Source organism: Lottia gigantea (genome assembly GCF_000327385.1).
Source record: "Lottia gigantea unplaced genomic scaffold LOTGIsca_19, whole genome shotgun sequence".
NCBI classification, from domain to species: Eukaryota; Metazoa; Mollusca; class Gastropoda; family Lottiidae; genus Lottia; species Lottia gigantea.
The window spans coordinates 626759-645576 of NW_008708358.1; the positions used below are offsets into that span (position 1 = coordinate 626759).

Here is an 18818-nt window from a genome sequence, read left to right on the forward strand (position 1 = left end):
TCTAATATGAAATCAGAATATCAGACAGCTGTATGAATATTTGAATTGATCATCAGATGGTTTTAAAACTGATGCATTAAAAGAAATGAATTTTGGAAAGTTAACTATTCATATTACAAGTGTTATTTTGGCATTTATGCTTAAAAGATATTAATTTGATTGATTTTAGACAAATATTTGAAGTGAAGTGAAAAAAGCTTTCTTGTGTAAAAGCATAACACTACGGTTAAATAGAGTTGAAATTCTTTGTATTTTCTTCTATTGCCAGACTTTACTTTGCCAAGAGGGCTGGTTTTATGAAAAATGAACTTAGAATCCCTGTTAAAAAGGCCTATTTGATAAAAAATACATTTGATTTGTTAATATGACAATATTCAAAATTGATTTCAGTGATTGACCAAGCAGACGGCAATGATTTAAATATTATTAAAATCTTTCACCCATTCATGATTGATAGTCAGATCCATGTTGATTCTATTAAGCTGTTGAAAAATTTCATGCGATCAAATAATTTTTATTGTGCTATAATGGCAGTGGGTTTGCAAGTTGTGCCTTGTTAGAAGCATGATACATGTAAAAAATTGTATCCCAAACTGCCTAAACCTGAACAAATAAGGAGAGCCTCATTACATTCTTCATTCTGATCATACAAGGTGTATTTCTCTCATCTTTGAAGAAAATAGAATCTCAATATGAATGTCTTATATATGTTTAGAGAAGTAATGTTTATATATTTGTTAATATTGAATGTTAAATATAAAACTATACCCTCTATATATTCTTAATTCTTCTTTGTGCTGTGTAAAATTCATGTATATATTATATACTCTTTTTAGATTTAGTAATTTTTGACATTTGACCTATTAATTATGAAATGATATTTAACATAATTTTTAATCACATTATATTATATATTCATTATATGTTGTTGATTCATAGATATTATAGATTTAAAACAGTTAGTATTATGAATAGGATGTTAACTGTTGAAAAATTTGGAATATCTAATGTTTTATTTTTTTGCTTTCATTTTGTGTTGTATTCATACAACCATGTTCATAATTTTTTGACAAAACCAAAATGTTTTTTTTTAAAACGAAAGTGATTAAACAAGGTATAAAATGTATAATATTGACTACAAATGGTCACAATTATCTGGTTTTGTAGTTAACTCTTTATGTGCTTCTTCATGACATTGTTGCAAAATGATTCTTCTCCAAGTGCTTATTGTAATGTTTAAATTATTTAGTGTTAATAAGGACATTGTTGTATATTGAGATTAAGGAAAATATACAAAAACTTTATTTCAAAGTTCAATTTTTTCAAAGACATGCAGTTGTCTTATTATTCGCTTTACTAGCATTTTCAGAAATTTAGATTTTGAGATGATTCAGCTTTGATAAACAACACAAGCAATGAATCTGTGAAACTGGCATTGGATTGACAAATGCTATGGATAATTAAAGTAGACATACCAGCTGGTAAACCAAATAATCAGATGACAGTATCCCTATGATAAGTATAGTATTTTATAGTATAGGATTATCAGCATATTGCCTATTTGAACTAATAAATGTAATAAACACCATAATGTGCTATCTGAGTTGTAGAATCTCTTAACATAATATTTTTTAAAATAAAGTTTAACAGTTTCCATGACTTAAACATAATGCTTAAGTTTTGTTAATGTTTTTTTTAAAATTATGTATCTGTTTTCTATGTTATTGTTGCCTGTAAATGCTTTTGTTTCTTTACCTTTAAATAGTGAACCTTCTTGACAAAATTAGATTTTATCAGTTTTTAGAATTTTGAATCTGTTGTGAATTAATGATTATTAGAATTTTTTTTAATTGTTATATTGGTGTAAATGAAATGTTGAGAATTTTGTTAAATGTCCTATTAAGTTTGTTTCAATGGCTAAAACTGAAACTCTATCTTGGTACAATCAGTGTACCACAGGGGATTATCATACAGTATAAAATGGAAGATTAGTGTTGGGATTGTTCTAAGTTTGCCAGATTTGCATTTATTGAAAGTTTTCAATTCCTGGTGTGAATTTAAACCGAATGTCTAAAAGCTAACTAAAATAAATTGTTGCTGCCGATATCATATTATAGAATTAAAATCTGGTTCTTGTGCAATTTAGCAGAAATTTACAATGCTACCATGGCAGTTTGTTCTGTCCTTTTGCCATGCCAATTTATACTTTTTTACAGGCAGTTTAGTGATGATAAGAATGCGATGATATGTGCAATTGAGAAACTTTTAAGTTTTTCTGGAAATTAAAACATTTTTGCACAAGATTCTTGGGTTGAATTGCAGGAGTCAGATTTTTACATATTAACAAGAATCTATTTTGTTTAGTCATTTCATTTGAAAGTTGAGGGATTTGATTTGGTTTATGTACCTAATAGGATTTTGATTTTTTACATTGAACTTTGAAATGTTAGATAATATACCTTCTTGCTTTTTAAAAAAATTATTACATATTGTGCAATGGTCCTTCTTTTAATCTAGAATATCTGTCCTTATGCGGTTTTCCAAAGATTGTACAATCAATAATGTTTTATTAAGTCTTAAAAAGTGGTTATTTCCCTTGAATTGGAATTTATGTAATATAGACATTCAAATCATGTAAAATGTCAATTGGATAGAAGCTGAAAATTCTTAATTGTATGTGAAAAAAAAAATCCAAATAAGTAGGTATGTACTAGAAGATCCACATATACCATATTTTGTACAGTTCATATTTTTTGTCATTGTATTATATGCTGCATGTTTAAATTATTTGCTGTTTGTAATATCTATATAAACATGTTGTTTTTCTTTTTAATATATTGTTAACATTGTGCATTATCACTTGAATCTACATTGAAGCGTTTTTAAGAAATGACAAGAAATCTAGAATTGTACTCTTTGGTTAAAATAGGTTATTTTGATCCTGTTCTTTATTATAAAGCCAACTTTTATTTAAAGATGAATTTTCAGGCTCGCTACATTTCAATTGACTCTTGTTACAAGGATTGTAAAGAGGTTTTCTAGAAATTTTAAGTGTATTATTTTTAAGTAAGTATTTAAAAATCTCCCACCAAACAACTTGTATAAGTACTAAATTTTTGGCATTCAAAAAGTAAGATGCATGCAGGATGGGAATGTTTCCTTATGAAAGCTTGCAGGGTTAAGACTCGAATTTAATTGTTTGTTTTAATAGGACTGAACATATTTAAGACACTATTCTTTAAACATATTATCAAGTAAATGATCTTATTAACAAGTTTTTGTGGTTAAGTACATACCTACAGAAACATAACTTCTGGTAGTTTGTCTCCAATGAAATCCTAGTCGAAGTCCAAATATTTTTATATTTTTTTTTATCCTGTTTTAAGTGTGATTTAACTGATGTATTTATTTTGAACATCAATGGAAGATTAATTTTGTCTTTTGTCTTGAGTTTTGTTCCAGTAACTACCCAATAATAATTTTGCATAAAATCTGAAGCATTATAAATATTATTCTCATTGTTTTGAATTAATATCCAAATCATCAATTCACATCCTTTGAAATATTATTATCTTATTATTTAGGCATAATACTACTTTAGAATTAATGTTGTAATAATAAATAACTGTTTGATTCAGTGCAATGAGATGTCAGTGATATGTGCAATAAATATTATTAAAAACATCTTGTATTTTTGTTTTTATCCTACATTGTCCATTTCAGAGACTGGACCAGCTTTGCTACATCTACCCCCACCCAAGTTAAATTTCATACAACCGATTTCTTAAATGCATGGTGTGCTGTGACCCAATCCCCTCTAACCTAAAACTTCATAGAAACCCCTTTGTTGAATAGATTTTGATAAACTAAACAAATAACATTCATGGTTAATTTTTTTATACACTCACATGTGGATGTGTTATGCCGTTGTTCTGGAAATCTTAAACAAGTCTACAATTAATGGTTTGCAGTTATTGGACTTGATGTCACCAAATTCAGCTTATATAAGCAGGAAGGAAGTAAGAGTTGTCTGATTTGTTTATGTGGACTTCTAGATCTTGGATCAGCTTAAACTTAAGGATGTATTGATGCTAATGATGTTTGTTTTGGTGTAATTTGCCCTCTGGGAAACATTTTTAGCCACACTAAAAATGTCATTAAAACAAAAAATTTGAATTAGGAATAATTTATGTGACACAATATGAAATCAAAATCAAGATACAAATCTTGGAAGGTAGGCAGTACAGCTAGAATGTTCCCATAGCTGTAAACTTTGACATTTTTTATCAGTCCATTCACCGCGTTCTAAATCAAACACATCAATAGTATTACATTTCTTTCTGTAGTTACCTCCCTTCCATCCTCCCACAACATAAATACAACCGTCATAAACAGTATAGGTTGCAAACAGTCTACATTCATTGAGAGTAGCCACAGTTTCCCAGCAATCTAACTCAGGATTATAGGAGTCAATGGCAGAAGCAATAACTCTTTGCTGGGTATGAGTATCGTAAAACCATCCTCCTACTACATACAGTTTATCATTGTATACAAACATGGAGTGATCAGCACGAGGAGTTCTCATGGATGATCCTGTCTGCCACAAATTAGTATCTAAATCATACCAAAGTAAATCATCAAACACATCACCATCTTGCTCTTGTAAGCCACCAGAAATGTATAATCTTCGACCCAAGGATGCTCCAGTGTGCTGCATTCGGTTCCCAGGCATTGGCTCAATATCAACCCAAGTGTTTGTTTCAGCATCATATGCCTCACATAAAGCCATATCAGCCGCACCTGCTGTAGCATGAGGATCACCACCAATAGCAAAGAATCTGCCTTCAAGTACTCCAAGGTAAAAATTGCACCTCTCCTGAGACATTGGCGCTATACTTTCCCATGTGTCTCTTTGAGAATCGTAACAAAATCCAAATGGATGAATTAATTCTTGCATTTGATCATTGAAACAGCCACCAATGGCATACAGTTTATTATTGAGAACACCCATTCCAAAGTTGCACTGATCTACATGAGGAATCTTGGTCAGATGTTTTAAATTTCCAGAAGACTGATCTAAATACCATACAGAATTGGTCAACCCTCCTTCATTACTGAAGCCTCCTGCTACTATCAAGGTGTGCTGAAAGCCTCTTAAGTTTGATATACCTGAACACTTGAGCCAATCTTTTGAAACCACACTTTTATCAAGCTGATTTAAATATCTAGATAAGCACACTTCATTAGACTCTACAGTTTTCCATACTGGGGTAGACTGGATTTCTTCAATATCCTCCCTTCTGATGTTTTCGAACTCGATGAATTTGAATAATTCAACAAAGAGACTGTTTCTATTCTGCGAGTCATATTCTGCCCAGGTTAATACTGATAATAGGATAGATTTTTCATCACAGTCAACTGGGAATTTTGAAGACAGTAAGGTTTGAAATTCTTTAAAATTCAGTCGTAAAAAGTCATTAGACAATGAAAATATAGACCAGTTCCGACACATGAATTGTTGAGCAACTTGGTAAAGGTTTTTGAGACAGTAAAGTTCAGCTACATTCATAATATCGATACAATTGTCGAGATCAAGATGTGACTTAAGAAAATCTTCACATGCTGAAATAACTGGCAATATCTGGACATGATTTGCTGCTGCCAATACATCATAAACATTTTCTACAAAAGAAAGAATTTTGAAATTAAAATAGAGATATAGGTATAAATATTAAGATAGGGTATCACAAGCTGGCCAAGCTGGTTCTGCTCCTGTTACCTATTTCACTAATGGTGACAAATGCTACAATCACTACAATTAGTTAGAACTTAAAGAGATCTACATCCACATCATTTGAGTCTTAATCTATAGCAACATTGATTATTAATTTTTCACCAGTGATGGACAATATTCACCAGTGATGGACAATATTCACCAGTGATGGACAATATGTACTATGTAAAAACATGTCCATGAGAGAGTCACCAACTAAACACAGCCACAAACTAAAATGTTTTAACCTCCAGAGTAGAAAATCATAACACCAATGTAGAATATTTAAGCTTATGCCACTACTAACCATGATCAATATTGATTTTCGAGGTGTAGGCAAAATCTATTAAATTTCGCATCCCCATTGCAGTTACACCATTTAACTTAATATTTTCTTCTTTAGATTCTTTCAGTCCATCAGTGAACATTGCTCTGTGATAATAAATGGAAAATATAAAACAAGATTACAAAGAAGAATGAAGTGTAAAGAAAGAAATCAGAAATGTTTGCATATGGCTGATTCTACTTGAATGAGAGTCAAAACTAGTTAAAAGGTTTTGTTTCATGTTGACTGTAAATAAATGCATGTTAGAGATAAAATTTTAAGTGTGAATTGTACATTAAATTTTAGATTGAAAGTTTCAGTTGCAGGTGAAGATAACAGGTTACAGATTACATGTTAAAGGATGGAATTGCAAAGTAAAGAAGTGTTATTTGTAAGAAGGGAATTGCCAGTGACTGGTAACAATATGTCTGTACATGTACAAGTACATGACGTGTTTATACAAAACTACTGCAAGTAAAGAAGTATCAGTTGCAAGAAGGAAGAACTACGAGTTGCAAGGAAAGAAGTGTCAGTTTCTAGTAAAGTAGTGTCAGTTACCATTTATTGTCACTTGCAAGTAATGAAATGTTAGTAACAAGGAAAGTAGTGTCTGTTACAAGTTAAGTGTCTGCTGCAATTTAAGAAATGAACTATGAGTCAAATGCCTTGAATGTCATTCAATTCCAGGATTAATTCTCACCTAAAATAATCACTACATGAAGCTAGAACAACTCTATGAACTGGTAGAGCTATATCCTCCACATTTAAAATCATATCAAAAAGCTGACATCTATCTCGAAGTGTTCTAATGCCAGCTAACATAACATCACCATGGTTTGTAGCTTCAAACTGTAACTTATCCTTCTCCATTGTCATTCTGCAAAAAAACAAAATAAAAAAAATATTAGAGACATTGAGCACATTTGTGTATATATTCAATTAAATGTTTATATGTTTGTACATATCCATGTATTAACAAGAACAAAAAATTATCACTGTTAAAATAGTGCTCAATACATCAATTGTAGAGTGATATAGAAATACCACTGTTAAAATAGTGCTCAATACATCAATTGTAGAGCGATATGTATTATATTTGGTTGTTATGTTTTGTCAGTCATTTGTCTATCACAATTGATTTGTTTTGCTTGAATAAATGAATATATTGAATGAAGAAGAATAGAAAAAAACAGAAGAATCTTAAATCTTGCTGCGATTTCTGTGTAGATGGTCAGCTTACTCTTCTAGACACCTGGTACCACTTTTCACTTACTCACTTATGATTGATTTACTTCCTCATGTAAAAGGTTCATTAGGTGCTACCATTGTTTTGCCATAATGTTGTTTGGATTTTGAGTTTCTTTTTGTGATTCAGATCGTTAGTACTTAAGTTTAATTATATATGAAATATGTATTAAGGTAGTGAGTTTGATGATACCACACAAGAACAATAGAAAACAAATAGTTCTTAATTAATCTCTCTCTACAAGCTTCTGTTCCTGAAGGTGTCATCAACATTTCCATAAAATTCACTTAAATGATTTCACTTTAAATTTTAAATTATATTAAGTGATTTATATATGCTAAAATTTAAATATAATACATACCCGTGCTTTATTGATCAGTCAATGATCTATATATACTTCTTTAGGTCTATCAGTCATATTTCTTTGTTAATTCTGACGCTACAATATTTCATATCCTTTGTGTGGTAATAATACTTCATTTCTTTGTTGAGAGGCACACAAAGGTTTTTAACTGCTCAATATTTAATCGGTGTCCTGGGATATCACCTGTAACTGGTGGTCTGTGCTTATTTATAGTAATTCCGGGATCTGTAATGCCCGGATGTGAGCCTATATTCACCGACAAAGTTTATGTAGCATGACAGTCGTGTTGACATAAAACTAGAAATTTTACTTTCTTCTAATTATCAATTGATGTTACTACTTGTTCAACAAGTTTTACAACGTTAAAAGTTTACAAACTACATTTTAACTAAAGAAAACTTCAAACGTATTGTTAAATGGGTTTATTTTGACATGTGAAAAATGGGTTTATGTCTGGTATATTATTAGGGAAGATTAAAAGATAAATAGGTCTCGTTAAAGAAATAAGGTTACTAACATTAGTCTCTTTATAAAATTTATCATAAAAAAACAGGCTATAGGTACGAGTGTATATTCAATTGTATATATTCTATTCCATTCTGTTCTTGGAATAGGTTTATGTCAATAGTGGTTTGTTCTCTCCCACAGCAGATTTATATTAGGCTATCTTACCGTTTAATATTACTGGCTCCAAAAGGCTGTGATGCCCAAAGCTGAAAAGAATCATAAAACGCAAAAAAAAGCAAAATTACAATCTGAACAAGTAATCATTGTTATGTTCACACAGATTTTCACGGTGATATATGGAAAATATAACGGTGTCGTTATTTGAAGAAGTGATTCAGATTGAATCACCAGTCTCTGACTTACCAGTCTCTGATAGATGTTTTCAGTTTCTCGTCGGCAACTTTCTGCCGATTTCATGCCACATAAACGTCGGAATTTTAGCGTATAATCAAAAAGCCCATGGACAATGTTGCATATGGCTGATTTGGGAAAGGTGGTACTAAAAAGTGCACTGTAAGTTTCATTAGTACGCGTATGCTTGGTTGAAAAAAAAAGAACCTGTTCGGCTTTATATATAATTTTAAACTTTACAAATACAAAGTATATAAACATGTAGACAAGAACCACAAACATATTTGCTGCTTCTTCGACGTAGAATTTCATCTATTATTCCTTTAAATTTCAAGTCCTTTAAATTTCAAGTCGTCAATAAACATGATTTGCGTCATTCCAATACTCAGTCAGACGTCGGTGGATCTTGCAAAACTCTTTCAAACCCCTTACACTGGAGCGCAGCATTTACAAAAATATCACGATTATAGCATTCAAAAAAGCTCACATCATTCACAGGTTAGCTTTCGCTGTCTAAGCATTACGTTTTATTTGATGAATCCTTCAGTAATCTGGCATCTTTCGGAACGAGATTTGGAACACCGTCAACAATTGGATAGGCTACTCCAATATCGTCACTGATTAACTCATTTGCTTCTTTATCATACCTAAAATAAATAAAAATAAAAATAAGGACAAACAGGGGTTGGGTGGAGGGGTCTCTTAAATGAGTTTTGTTTAAATGATTTAATAACTGAGTGATGTATGGATAGAACTGTAGATAGGCATATAAAGCTTCATAGGGCTATATGGAAATCGTTTCATGCAGTGCACAGGTTTCCGAAATAATATCCAGGATTGATTTAAACAACGATTCAAATTACCTCAATGCCTTTTTGCACAAAGGACAGGCCAAATCTTTAAGCATATTTTCGTCAAACTTCCTCAATGTTGCATTTTCTTTCAATTTTGCAAAAGAAAAACCAAAATGGCGACTAGAATGTAAGACTCGCTGTGCCTTGAGCATATAAACAAAACCTGCAAGATAAAATCATTCTTTTTTTTTTTTATCTTATAAGAATACCTGGAAGATGAAGGCACCGAAACGATTCTCGTCGACAGGGACATGCAAAGAGTCGGGTGATTTAATGAATTTGCTACCTTCCATGGATCCGACGCTCTTATAATCGGTATATTCTGTACGAATGAAGGACATTCCATGGGTAACCATGAAAACACCGTTATTCCAATACGTCGAGAAATAATAAGATATTTCCTTGGTTTATTTCAATTTCGATTTATTTCATACGATTGAGTACTACGGGTAAGAACCGGTGATCTAATAAAATCATACACAAAAAGCATTTGTTTTAAGATAGAATAAATAACTGTTACTATTAACGCCGTATTTTGTAATATTGTATTCACAATTGCACTAATGCTTTCTGGGCCACAAAGCATTGTAAACGTCGAATAGCAGTTTTAATTGTATAATAGCAACATGAAATACAGTTATATATACATGTAACTAATTGATAATAATTATGAAATTGAGCATTTACAGAAAAACCACCACAGGCATTACAAATTACAGACCACATTACAGGACTCTTTTTTCGTGGTAGATAGCTAGTAGGAGTTATCCCCCATAAAAACAAAAAGAAGCCCCTCATAATATACTGCATAGAATATTTCCACGTACAATGTAATAATATCAATACCAATACCGGGTGTGTAAGAATCGACATGTCATCTAAAAGTGGTTTATCAAAGAGAGAAAAAAACACAATAGATAAATACAATAACATTTAATTAATAACACGCAAATAAAAAATAATAACAAGTAAGTAAAATGCTTTCATTTGTTAGGGGCCTTTCTTTTCCAATGCTTTGAATTTAGCTTCCAGTCTTTTAGAGTAATGGTCTAAACTATACGCTGCTTGCTCCAAAGACGCAACACTGTCCTCTATTTGATCAATCTGTTCTAAGTAAGGTTGAAGACTCCTATATTTCACATTTAAATCCCTCAAAGCCGATTCTATGCTGGTTGCAATATTCTTCATTTCTGAATACTTCCCAACAGTCACTTTATTCATTTTTTCAAGAAGTCTATAGTCTTCTATTGTTCCTTCCAATTCCCCTTGAACGTATTCGGCAGTCTTTTGAAATGTTTCTTGACATAGTTCAATCACACTTGGTGGAACAGCTTCTGTAGTTGGCTGCCCAATATCCGATAAATCGGCCCTTTCTTGTACACCAGCAGAGGGAACTGCTTCATTTTTCACTCCCCTTTCTACGGATTCCTTATTTGAACTCATTTTCAACGCTGCTTTTGATGTTTACATGAACGTATTTTCTTAATTATTGGCGTCAGCCATTTTGTCAAGAAATTAGTCACATGATTTTTTAAGTCTCAAACATCCAGTCGTAAATTAATCGCTGTTTTAGGTCTTTTTAAACTTATAAATAATAGAACCAAAAATAAAAGATTTTCGTACTTAATTCCCGTCATTTTAATGCAATATTTCAAATGGTGGATGAAGGCTTATTTGTAGCCATGCATAGTTTTTAGCGGTTACGAAACATTCGGACTTCTAATTAAGTTGTACTCGAAAGGTCTGTCTGTGACCTGCGCAAGCTCATACAGAGAAATCGAAAATAGTCTGAAACATTATTGGTCAATTTTCCATAACTTATATTTCGAAAAAGGCTTGAATACGTCGAGATCCTCTGAATCATTCTGACATGACCACTCGATTATTCCTTGGTGGATAAGCAAGTTGCAGAACGTGGTTTCGAATGCAGCCATTGGCATTGTTGTTCAACTTGAAGTTATAATGTTCTTCGCCATACATGCATTAAATATACCCTTAGTGAGTAACTGATAATAACAAAGGCAAATCTAAGAATACGCAATGACTAACCCTACTATGAATGGTCATTATCTTAGTATGAATCAAATTGCTACTTTTACCTTTAATACTCATTTTGTAAATCAGACGACTGGGTGATTGAGACTGAAACGGAGTGTTATAATCCGAAAAATTCTGTTTTAATGTCTTTAGTAGCGTTCGGCCATAATATATTATGTTATGTAACTCTATGCGTTTGGCATCCCACAAAAGACTCATTCTTTCTTTTTCAAAAGTCCAATACCGGAAGGTCTTGTACTTGGCGATGGAGACCGAACAGCATGAGTACCTCACCGGCAGCACTGCGAGAGGGCGTTTCAAATACCCGACCCTGCACCATTTTAAGAAACATTGGACAGCCCCACAAAAGGCAGTCCAGTCTGCCTTACTATTTGTATTCAAGATCAATAAGCTATTGCACAACTTTCCTGAGCTGTCCATATAGATCTACAATATCTGTTGACAACTGAAGTTGAACGTAAACGAGGTTAAAAAGTGATACTTTTGATTAAGTCAAGGGAAACAACTCTTGAACATGCCCTCGAAGTGATCGATTAAGTCATAAATGGGTGTATAAGAGCAACTATATAGATATTATTAGCAGTTTTACATGGGAGACTTTTCTTTGCAGAGTAATAAAGTGCTTTTTTATCAATCATATGATTTTTGTGGGACTATTCATAATTCAACCAGATAAAAAATCAATAAATAACAAAGTCAAACAGTTTTCATTCTTTTTCATAAATATGCATAAAAATTGGTAGCACAACTTTCCTTTTGTAAAGCAAATTTAACAGGCTCATAAAAAGTCTGTAATGTAGATTAGAGTTCTTAATTTACTTATAAAAATTTATCAATAGAACACCATTCAAGCCATATATATAAACATATTTATATTGTCACCATCACGTTTCATGTATTTATGCTCTATTAGCCACTCAATTTGTTCTTTGATTAGTTTCTTGGATGGAAGAAACATATTTTTTAAGATTTCAACTAGTTCAGTTTGTAAGGCTGCGTTGGTAATTCTCTTTCTCATTTTCATGATTTTGACAACAGCTTCCTGAACACGAAGCACTCGAAGCTGCATAATTCCTTCATTATCTTCTTCTTTACTCTTTTCAGTGGATAACTGAAGTCGTCCCACAAGATTCATCTTTCCTCGCTTTTGAACTTTACCATTCTTTATCATAGTAAACTTTTGGTTCACCCAAAAAACAGTCACATCTACAAAGTCCTTAGGAGATTTTATATCTGAGCTGCATAAAAGGATCTGCTGTTTTAATTTGGGAAACGCTACCAAAGACCACAAGGTCTTTCTTAATTCTGCATCTGGTAATTCCGTTGCTAAACGTAAACTTTCGTAGGAGACTTTCTCATACGGTCGTTGGTTCCAAGCAAATAAAACGCCCATTTGAAAAGTGGTTACTTCTAGATCAAATTTTCCACCACTATCGTTACAAAATGTTATAATACCATTGGACATAAGATGATGCCACTGTAACTTCCGTCCATTGTGCTTTAACTTGTAAAATTCTTCCACTTGTGGGATGTAATCTTCTAATTCTCGTGGTAAGGTAACAGAAACTCGATCACTAGATCTAGCCCAAGCACCTGCATTCAAAATCTTAATATTAATAGCATCAGCTATGCCTTCGTTATTGTTTCGGTGAATGTCCTTAAACTCAACATTCAAATCTTCACTAACTTTGATATCTTGAAACATTCTAGCTAACTTGTTGACATAATCAGCAGGCATGCCAACTTCTCTCAACCATTCCACCATATTTTCTTCTTTTTCATTATCAGCTGATGTATCCAATATTAATCTTCTTGTCAAATGGGCTTTATGATATCTCATAAAAACATCTTTATTCTGAACATACTTTAATACTAATAAAACGTCGTGTAATTTCGCTTCAACTTCCTCAGAGGCTAACTTTTTACTTAATGGAGTTTTCCTTAGAAGCATATCACAATAATTAGCTAAAAGTTCAGGACATTTGGATTCTGGTTGTGTTTTAATCCCAGCTATACTCTTATTTTTGACAGGTATTTCCAGCCTAAAGACAGAGGTATCATTAACAACAGTCCTGTAAGCTTTATCTCGGGAGGTTAAAAATCGAGGATCATCCAAGAAAGCATCTTTCACTAATTTACTAAAACGATTAAACAAATCTAACAATTGTTCAACATATTTTTCAGAATCCGAGGTAATGGCTTGAGCTGCAGACATCATATCAGCTAACCCTTGTTCAACAATATGTTTCTCCAGATCAGATAACATAGGAGTGATACCATCTGGCACACGATCCATCAGACTAAACATAAGTCTTAATTTTTCAGTCTCATTATTTTTTATCATATCAGCACATTCTTGTAAAATGGTTTCCTTGAAATCAGTAACCAACACTCTTACACAACATTCAGTTAAAGCAGCCACTGAATTACATCCATAACCAGTTTCTAAGTATCTTCTGGCCCTTAATTCTTCTTCCTTCAGTTTTGAATCAGCAAAGCTCATGTAATTCTGTACACCATTTTCTTCAAGGTATCGTGGTGCCTTCATTTTGAAGAAAGATTCAGTAGCTTCAAGGTACGCCTTCTCAAAATTTTCTCTATAGATTTTCAGCTTATCTTCTGTGTCTGAACTCAAATTGACATAAGACTCTCTCACACCAATAACCAGTTGAGAATCAAAGGCTTCACCATTTCTTTCTGAATGAACCAGTTTCATGGCACTGTCTTGTAGTCTCTTCTTTATATTACAAAAAATACTTTGGTTCCAGCTGTCTAACATTAACTTCCGAACCAAACTTTCTTGATCTTTCTTTTGTGTACTGTTGTGTAGTTTGCCTGACAAATTAGCTTCCAGTTGATTGAAAGGCATAGGTAAATAATTGCACTGTGTAAAAAATTTACCCCATTCAGCAATATAAGCACGAATCAACAAGGCTGAATCTTCTTTATGTTGCAGTACTCTTGTTTGGGCATTGCGAATAAAGTCTAAAATATCTTCTTCGAGAGCCTTGTATATTTTTGGTGGACCTTCTTTCTCATCCCACATACAGACTGAATGGACAGCTTCAAAAAGATAATGCCATTCATCTCTGCTAACAGGTTCTTGTCTCAGCAATTTTAGAACTGTGGGCCTCATACATGGCCATTTGTCCTCGAATTTACACTGCCCTTGCTGGCCAAGCATCGCCATCTTTATAAGAACCTATTGATTGCCTAGGTTAAAGTAAACGTTAATTAAAACAAAAACAACTCCTCAAACAATCATAATAGAACATTGCTCGACATTAACCAATATCCGGGCAACTTTAGGCGGAAGTTGAATTATTGGGCGTAAAATCTAGATTTGGATTTACCCTTTCGATTCGAAAATGTTGAAAATTTCGATTGCGCTTGAAATCAATGATTAAGATTAATGATTAATGATTTTTTTTTAATTCTTGTATCTTTACCTGCTTGCATGAAATACAGAGAATTTTACTTAGAAGTGGAAGGGATACAACTCTTGTTATTAAATAATAATTCTGACTACATTAGTTTTGCTGCAACATTTTTCAGATAAGCACAACACGTAACTCGACTAATTAAAGAATGCTACAAAATTATGAAAACAGCTTTGAAAATGAATGCAAATCATATACAATTTAGTTTGCTTTTTCGGACATCTAAAGCAAAATTTTGAAAGCGTTCAATACTTTTTAGAATGTCTTTAGTTCTATAGAAATATAATGTTTGATAATCCTGCATATAGAATTGCACACTTCCCCCCAGAAATGGCAAATAAATATTGTGAACTACTCTTTGTAATGAAACCTCCAAATAATAATTCTTACAATTGAAATTACCATGAACTAAAGGGTAGGCCTTATCTGACACTCTCAGTCGACCTACTACTTTGGAACTGATATTTCAATATATGAAAAATGGGATTCAAAAACCACAAAGGGATTCTCTAGGATAAAGAAATATCATAAAAAAATTCAAATCATCAACTAATTTATTCAACAATTTCATGATAAAGGTATCAAAATACAATAATCATTATTTATAATATTAACTATTATCAGTTATATATGGCCACACCCACAAATCATTTATAGGTATTAGATAAAATCATCTGCAAACTTTCTGATTTGCCTGCCTGTTTGGTGATTCCATATATCCTGCATGTGCAGAACTCACAAAGCGAGCCCGCCGAATATACATCTCACTAAACTATTTCATTTCCTTGGCTTAAATTCTCTTATACTATAAAGATATACTACAGAGCTCTATTGTTACCAATGGTAACATAAAACAAACTATATTTAAATTTGAATATGGAACACTTTACGGCTAATATTAGAGCACAACAAGTAACGAAACATTATCCTGATATCATAAATGCTTAACAAAACACTCCAAAATTATATATAACCATAATGAAAAGTTCAGTTATATTTTAATAAGATTAAAAGTAATCATAGCATAATTTAATTGATTAATAATTAACAAATGATTGGAAACAAAAGTTGTTGAGATGTTAAGAAGATTTTATGATATAAGAAAAGATAAGATATGCTGGGTCTTCATTTCTAGGCAACAATAATAACATCAACAAGTCTTTTGGGTTGAAAACAAGACCTAAGAGTCATAAAAACACAGAACTGCCCAGGTTTTGCATGAAACTAAGAATATAGCAGCAAAACTGGAAAAATTTATTATGGCACATTTTGAACATTAATAATACAGCACTATAGTGAACAATACTTGTAAAGATCCCGGCATTATTTCATCTAAAACAATGAAATTATGCAAGCAAAATCATTCATTAATAACAAATAACCTAAAAATCATTATGCGATAATCCCTGTTTTTTTTTAATAATATCTTTAAGATGATGATTAAATCTTATGATGTGCTAAAGAATACTATTTAGGCCAATATATAAGTAAGAATCTAGTGCTAGTATAAAAAACCATAAATCTTGGTCTAAAAATGGACCAAAAGGATTTACCCTGAAATGAACTGCCACAAAGACTATGATACAAGATTTAACTAAATCAAGTTAGTTTCAAAAAGTATTTCAAACATCAACAAAAACCACTGCAAATTCATTTACAATTCAAACAATACATGGGGTAGTTTAGAATTTTAGTGTTGGGTGTTACAGAAATAAATATCCACTAATATGAGGCTATTTAATACCTATGAGTTAGATGTTCTTGAAATCATTCAAAAGAAAAATAGGCACTTTATATGTACCATAATAAAACATGATTAAATATTTAAAATAGAATATCATGAGCACTTTTAGAATTCGATATACACTTTTCATCACTTTTAACAATCAAAGTTATTTTGAAATCATTATAATTTTAAAAATCAGAAATTGGTTATCTGATAAATCCAGGTGGTAGGTAAATCAGATCAGTCATGAGATTCCAAGAACTTATTATAACCATCTTCATCTAGTAGTTCCTGTAACTGATCAGGCTGAGAGAGTTTCACCTTAAATAACCATCCTACAATACACAAAGGTAGAACAATGGCATTTCAGAATAATAATATAATCATAATAAGCTAATCGCTTCAATTACAGTGGGAAAGTTTTGATCATGCTCAACCAATGGGACACCTGATGCCAATATCTGTTGGGTTGATCAACATCAAACCCTTTTTCTGATGCTCTAAGTTAATAATGTTTCCTTGAAATTTTAGTTACAGAATAGAAATAAGAAGTTAGTACTGGTACCTTTTTCATATGGTGAATCATTAATGAGATTTGGTGTATCTGCTAACATTTGGTTACAATCTGTTATTGTACCAGATACAGGGCTATAAATCTCACTGGCAGCTTTTACACTCTCTAAACAACCTGCTTCACCTACAAAATATCATTTAGAAGGTTAAAAACAACAGCGATAAATTTGGACATTCTTCGTATTATACATCGTATCATATGAAGCTTAAATACATTGTACACAATAAGGGTAAGCTTGACAAGATCTGTACTGTAAAATCTAAATGATATAGGCTTAGGTAATGAGATTTTAAGCTTTTGCAGAACAGTGCCTTCAGTCTTAAGCTTTTGCAGAACAGTGCCTTCACAGATGTAGAAGAGGTCATATCTCTATCATATCTTACCATTGGCTTCTATTTCCGTACCGGTTTCAGGTAACTGTACATATACTACTTCACCTAGTTTATCCTACAATATAATATGATACATAATGCCATACTTTACATAGATAACGATTCAGTTTTCAAGGACCTCAACCTTGGTTTAGCCCTCTCTTTAATACAATATAATTATTTTTAATAATTTGTACCCATTCCTTCGAAAAGTAGTTGTTTCAAGGATATCAGATTTTACCAGGAATACATAGATAATAGATTTACATTTTGAAAGGCATGGAAGTAGATAGGCCTGCATAATAATACAAAATCTCTTATTGGTAGTCACTCAGGATCATATCTAGTCTTCAGGGGGCTACAACAAGGCATGCAATTCAATACTGAATGAATAATAAAAAATGAAATATTTATAAAATATTGACAATTAATTAATTTGTTACCTTGGCATAGTGTCAAAATGTTTTTATGTGACATTTTATTTTTTATAAATGTTTCACATAGTTTCGTGTTTAATATAGTTAACACTTGTCAAATCATTGAGAAAGAAATGAATTATGGGCCTTTTATTAAAGATTTTAAGGCAAAATTTCAACAAGTTTTCAGAACAATATATAGCCTAGACTCTCTTGCTGGCATCTGTATCCTTACCTGAGCATATTGTGAGATGCCAACTGTACCTATGTTATTTTTATCTACATCTATCCATTCATGTTGTTGAGTAAAAAAACGGCCTGTAATTCAAACAAGATTTTGTTGGATCAAAACTAAAGAGCCAACACATTGTTAGAGGCACAGAATTGCAAAACTTGCATAACAGAAGCCAGAAATGGAAAATGATTTCCTATCATCATAAAGAGTAGATTTTACATTGTTACTTGTGAAGTTTTGAAAAGGGTCTGTCTATTAATGTTAGAACAATATAAATGAATAAATCGCAAACCTGAAGTTAACATATAAAGCAAGCATAATCTGGCAACCCAGGAATAGAAGGTTTTTTTTGGTACTAAACTTTTGCTTTGAGTTTCTGTTGTTTTGCAGAAACACCAACGTTACTGAAGTCGACATGCAAATTGCACTTACCAGCCGACAGTCTTCTGGTTGTTCCAAAATTACGATGACTTTGACATGATATAAAGGTCGTTTTAATACTGTTAAACTTAAATTTACTGCACACCCGTCCAGTGAATCGAACAGCTGCTAAGGTGGCCATGTTGAAACAAGACAGG

At 32.1% G+C, this 18818-nt stretch overlaps 4 protein-coding genes across 4 annotated transcripts; all 4 read right to left on the reverse strand.

Moving 5' to 3' along the window:
- Positions 1–4213: 4213 nt before the first annotated feature.
- LOTGIDRAFT_114716 (hypothetical protein) lies at positions 4214–6920 on the reverse strand (the record flags this gene model as incomplete). Its single annotated transcript, XM_009052689.1, has 3 exons — positions 4214–5682; positions 6081–6205; positions 6799–6920. 3 exons carry the CDS (start codon positions 6918–6920, stop codon positions 4214–4216), a joined length of 1716 nt encoding a protein of 571 aa, XP_009050937.1.
- Positions 6921–9827: 2907 nt separating this feature from the next.
- On the reverse strand, positions 9828–10927 carry LOTGIDRAFT_231346 (hypothetical protein). Its single transcript, XM_009052690.1, has one exon. It carries the CDS (start codon positions 10861–10863, stop codon positions 10411–10413), a length of 453 nt encoding a protein of 150 aa, XP_009050938.1. The 5' UTR covers positions 10864–10927; the 3' UTR covers positions 9828–10410.
- Positions 10928–12325: 1398 nt separating this feature from the next.
- Positions 12326–14662, reverse strand: LOTGIDRAFT_114418 (hypothetical protein; the record flags this gene model as incomplete). The annotated part of the gene is made up of 1 exon (XM_009052691.1): positions 12326–14662. The coding sequence occupies one exon, from the start codon at positions 14660–14662 to the stop codon at positions 12326–12328; it is 2337 nt and encodes a 778-aa protein (XP_009050939.1).
- A 2222-nt stretch (positions 14663–16884) lies between these two features.
- LOTGIDRAFT_114684 (hypothetical protein) lies at positions 16885–18321 on the reverse strand (the record flags this gene model as incomplete). Its single annotated transcript, XM_009052692.1, has 4 exons — positions 16885–16979; positions 17210–17341; positions 17602–17665; positions 18241–18321. Coding segments are annotated over 4 exons (372 nt in total), but the record flags the coding sequence as incomplete, so codon positions are not given.
- Positions 18322–18818: the final 497 nt, after the last annotated feature.